Source organism: Aphanomyces invadans, assembly GCF_000520115.1.
Source record: "Aphanomyces invadans strain NJM9701 unplaced genomic scaffold supercont1.161, whole genome shotgun sequence".
Classification (NCBI taxonomy): Eukaryota; Oomycota; class Saprolegniomycetes; order Saprolegniales; family Verrucalvaceae; genus Aphanomyces; species Aphanomyces invadans.
This window is the reverse complement of record NW_008580306.1, coordinates 14,748-19,864: the sequence shown is the minus strand read 5'-3', so window position 1 is coordinate 19,864 and position 5,117 is coordinate 14,748. Positions and strand designations below refer to the sequence as shown.

The 5,117-nt window shown below is 47.8% G+C and overlaps 2 protein-coding genes across 2 annotated transcripts; one reads left to right on the top strand and one right to left on the bottom strand.

The window, feature by feature from the left end:
- Positions 1-2,286: 2,286 nt before the first annotated feature.
- On the top strand, positions 2,287-2,631 carry H310_15079 (hypothetical protein; the record flags this gene model as incomplete). The annotated part of the gene is made up of 1 exon (XM_008883057.1): positions 2,287-2,631. A coding segment is annotated over one exon (345 nt), but the record flags the coding sequence as incomplete, so codon positions are not given.
- Positions 2,632-3,489: 858 nt separating this feature from the next.
- On the bottom strand, positions 3,490-3,861 carry H310_15078 (hypothetical protein; the record flags this gene model as incomplete). The annotated part of the gene is made up of 1 exon (XM_008883056.1): positions 3,490-3,861. The coding sequence occupies one exon, from the start codon at positions 3,859-3,861 to the stop codon at positions 3,490-3,492; it is 372 nt and encodes a 123-aa protein (XP_008881278.1).
- Between the last annotated feature and the right edge of the window lie 1,256 nt (positions 3,862-5,117).

Genomic DNA, 5,117 nt, shown 5'->3' with positions numbered 1-5,117 from the left:
TGGGCGATTATAGCGTCTGTCTTGATAGGAATGCTCTTTTGGGCGGCTGTTGAGGCTAAAGCGGTCATACTCAAGGGCGACTTGGATGGCGGCGGTCACATTGGGGCAACGGCGGTACTGTACTTCTTCTCGCATTCTACCGCGCAGTCCACGCTGAAACCAGGACTCCTTGTCACGTTCAGTCATACTGTATTGCAGACTTGGGTACAGATGCGTCTGAACTTTGCAATGTATTCCATCAAGTTTGCGCAAATGGCTAGTTTCGAATCGTAAAGTTGGTCGCGAAGTCGGTCTTGTAAATCTTCTAGTTCAAATTCTTCGCGAAGTTCTTCTAGGTCTATTAATGTTTCGGGCGATCTTCTTGTTGTGCGCAAGCGGTCTTGACACATGCGGTAGCTAGTCCAAGAAAGATGGCTACGATTAGGGCGATACAACGCTCATGTGTTATGGGGTCTCGTTAGAGATTCAGATCCTTCGCCTTGAAAAGGTGTTAACTTGATGAATATAGAGTCTGATGCTCTCATCCATTCGTCCGTGAAACTTGGGCATTGTACGGCATTTTACCTTGACTTCTTGTGTACCAGCAGCGAGTATATTTGCTGCTTGCAGAGCTTGACCTTATCGGCGTCTTCGGCCGGAAAAGGTCGGTGATATTAGTTGAACAAGCAACCTCAGGGACACGAGTTTTCTTTCGCGCCACCCACCGTTTAATCTAAGACTGTGTATGGATTCACAATCTTATTAAACGCAATGTCCGCCACATGAGACTCGCGCAGATATTTGGGCAGAGGGAATAGTTGTACAGAGTGAAACATCGAGCAGTTTTCGTTGGGTTTTCATGCATATTGTGATTGGTTTTTGTGAAAAAGATGATTCCAGTCACAAGGTATGAGTGAACTCAGCGGAGTAATTTTGCACGTACTTTTGAAATTTTCGTCCTCTGTTGCACTGATTCGCCGAAAATACGCCGAAAATGGAGGAAACCCACTGTGAAAACAAAATCAAGCTGCGGAGCCAAATGTGTTCTTTGGTTTCCACCGGGACCAAACGTTCATATCGAGCGTGATGCAGCGGGTACTCAAATACGCGTTGCACATCTTCCCATTTTCCCGTGCGATACTGCGGCGCAACGCCATCGAACCGCTCGTAGATTTGGCGATGGTTGCGCACCCACGGTCCGGTCGTTCTCGAGTTTCCAAATGAGTACAAGGAATCCCTTTGCAGTGAGGACGCGGGGCATGCCCTCGAGGGCGGCAGTGTTGGCGCACCAGTGAAAGGTCTGAGCGAGGTAGATTGCGTCATGAGACTTGGCAGCGAACGACAGGTGTTCGGCGGTTCCGTCCACACATGGAATCGTCGGGTGTCGTGCCTTGAACTCAGCACGCATGCTTTCCGATGTCTCGACAGCCACCAGAGAGGCAAAGTGCTTTCCGAGAATTGACGTAACCTTTCCAGTCCCGCTTCCGACCTCGAGCACTCGGCTCGTCCGCGACAAAAACCGCGAGATTAAGTGGGCAGGTGCTTCTGGAGGAAAGTCCGGCCGCGCTTGCACGGGCTTGAAAGTCACGAAGTATACTTTACAGTGGTCGACATCATCGAGGAACCAAAGGCCATAATTTGATCAAATCAACACAAGATCGTCTGAAATTTCGGATAGATCCTTGTGTGTTATGGATAGTATTATCCATAACACACAAGGATCTATCCATAGAATACACCTAAACCTAGTAGGCGTCGAGATATCCTCGAACAAAGGTAAGAATGATAGTCATTTTCAATTGTGGAACTTCAAGTCCTCCTATAAACTACATCTTCCCGTAACCGAACGATATAAAACGTCGAAGGTTTGCGTGAAACAGCCGATGAAACCAAAACCCTTGACAGTTGATGAATTATCGTTTTGCAACCTGCACAATGCACACGTCTGAGCTTGAACAATCCATTGCTGTACATTGAGGCCAACGTTGAAATTGAGGTAGTTGCAATGGCGTTTCTGCAAGGCTACTTGGTACTCACACCACCACAAACCTCAGGTTTTCAGCTTAGGGCTCGTCTGGATGCCACGAATTATGGAATAAAAAAAGAAAAAACGCCAGAAAACCAAAAAGTGCCATTTCAGAGAATCGGAATCATCTGGATGCCACAAATGTGGACTTTATTTTGGCAAAAAAACTTGAAATTTGCCTATTTTATGCCAGAAAAAAATGGACGGAATCGGTCCATTTTTTTATGGCGTTGCCAATGTTGTAGTGATGATGCACTCTCTTCGTCTTGTTCTCTGGGCAGCACTGCAACATCCCGAAGCTAGACAGCATGGGTATATGGTGCGACGACATGGACAAGACCTGGTTAGAGGAGATGGTCTACCAAGTCGTTATCCTTGGAAAGAAGGCACGCAGCGGGTTCAAGAAAGAGGCCTGGTCCGCTGTCTTGGCCAAGCTCAACGCCAAGCACGACCTCACGTTGAGCATGACACAATTGAAGTCACGCCATGACACCATCAAGACAATGTTCTCCGTCGTTTCAAAGCTCGTGAATTCGAGTGGTATGGGCTGGGAAGCCGCAACCTGTCGCGTGGTATGCCAATATACGACGTGGGACGTCATTCTCGAAGGCAAGCCGAAAGCGTGACACCTGTGGTGTCGGAAACCATTTTGCCACTACAATCTTTGTGAGACACTCTTTCAAGGCTCATTGGCAACGGGGAACTTAGCTGTTTCCTCGGCGAATGCCATGTCAAGTCCCCAAAGTCAAATGCAGTACGAAAGCGTCCGAGGCTCCGATGACGAAAGCGTTGCGATTCGGGAGTACGAAGATGAATACGACAACAATGACGATGAAGAAAAGGAACAGGAATTTGTTGGTACTTGGCGTCGCAGTCCTGTGTCAAACGAGCGTTCAACAAAGCGCCAGCGGTCATCTCTGGCGTCCAAAATGTCGATCGACATTGCCGGAATTTATGAATCCACAAACAAGGAGCTGGACTTAATTTCAAAGGCTCTACAACCAAATGCTCCTCGCTCAAGCCCATCGCCGACTGAGAATGCAATTCGTATTTTGCAGGGCGAGTTCAGTGATGTATTGGACATTGATGAGCTCGTCACAGCATTTGATGTCATGGAAAACCCCACGCGTGCATCCATGTTTTGTTGCATGTCAGGTCCAGCGAGAGAAGCATGGTTGAAGCGCCAAATCGATGTTGCACGTAGTAAGGCTGAGGTTGAGATTAGTCTATGAAACTAATCTACGCAGTTCGTCGTCTACGTTGTCGGCGCCTTGCAAGTGTTTCTTGATATTGACTCCGTATTTGCGCTGCAATATCATCGCGCCATGACTTGGCTTTCTCATTTTCTGGTGCATCGTCAAATTGTGGTCGATCTTCACGGGAAAAAGGTGTATTTTGCTGCAAGATGGCTGCTCTTGTAGAAAAAATCGCTTCACCTGTGTCGTGCCGTCGATTAAAATTGTGGTACACAATGCAACGACGAGTTAGACTTGAAATTCATAGTCGTATCGGACTCCGTGCGACAAAACAGGAAATCGCATCTTCAGAACGCCAAAGATGCGCTCAATGCAGTTTCGAACTTGAGCGTGACGAAGGTTAAATAGCTCTTCCTTGTTCTGAGGGCGGAGACGACCAGATCCGTATTCTTTCAAATGATACCTTGTGCCTCGATATGGCGTCAAACACTTCATCGTCAATGCAAATCCGGCATCGAGAATGTCGAGCTTGTTTTCGGACATCGTCAAACCTTTGCCCAGGGCATCACAACACACTTTACCGTCATTTGCGGTACCTTCCCACCCGGAGAGAACGTAGGTAAATTCGAGCTCGAAATTGCACGCCGCAAGCACATTCATCGTCTCACCCTTACGACCATGAAATGGAGTGGCGTCTTGGGGTTTCACCCATACAGGGATATGGGTCCCATCGATTGCCATTCGGCAATATGAGAAGAATGGGGCAAACTTCGGGTTTGACTGTATGAATTCAGATGGTGGGTCGTCGTCGCGGGGCAATGTGATTAAGTCGCGCGTCAGCTTTAGAATGGACGACATAACACCTCGTAGGTGCCTTGAGATTGTCTCTCCACTGTGCTGGAATCGTTGTTGCAGGTTGGAACTGGATGCATTGTAGCCTGCAAAGTGGAGAAAGAGGCCGAGTTGCTCTTATGAGCCGACATGGTTGGTTCCACGGAGGCGCCCATGTGTCACAAGTTCATCATGGAGTCTGCAAAACGCTCCACGGGACATTCGAAATGTCTCTACAAATGCGTCGTGGTTTCCGTGCATCATCTCTCTCATCCACGCATCGCCCGTCAGAATCGAGTCGCGCTTGGGCGACTTCTTCACGTACGCTAGAAAGTGGTAGCGCAGGTATACAACGAGGGCGAGTCTTCGACGGTTGAGAGCGCGGCGGCGTAGAAGGAGCAAGACAAGTTCTCGACGCATGCGAAATTGAGATTTGAGTTTTGCGCACGCAAATCAGAAGAGACTTCCAGAATTTCAGGGGTATCCAGATGATTGTGATATTCGGTTATTTTAGCATTTTTCTCCTGGAGTTGGAACTTTGGGTTTTGGACAATAAAATGGAATATGGTGTAATGGAACTTTTTTTTGGGTGGCATCCAGACCCGGCCTTAGCGACCTTGTGTGAGCGATAGTAAAAGGCGAAGTGGGCCGTCAGTACACCAGCACCACAAACTTCCGGCCATTCTTACTGGGCTCAAATTGCGTTCAAGAACTTGCCTGAGTCAGCCATCCCGAGGCTGCAAGAACGTGGCTGAAGAATCAATGCAGCGCACGCATCTCCAGGCCGCTGAAAGCAATGCTGAAACTTGCGACTCATCACACTACGATAGTGCAAAAGTTCAGGTACCTTTTTATTTTGATATACTTGATAATGCATATTCGATGTGATTGAGGTGTCATCAAAAGTAAGAGGACCATATGCTTCTTGGCCTGTTGATTAGCACTCTAGCAAATAATAGAATTATCCGTCGGCTCATCGATCATGTCGACCACTGTTAATCAAGTGAAACTGTACTGGACTACATTGTAGCACAGTCCGACCGTTTTCTATAGACACACCTCGAAATATTCGAGTTCGAGATGAT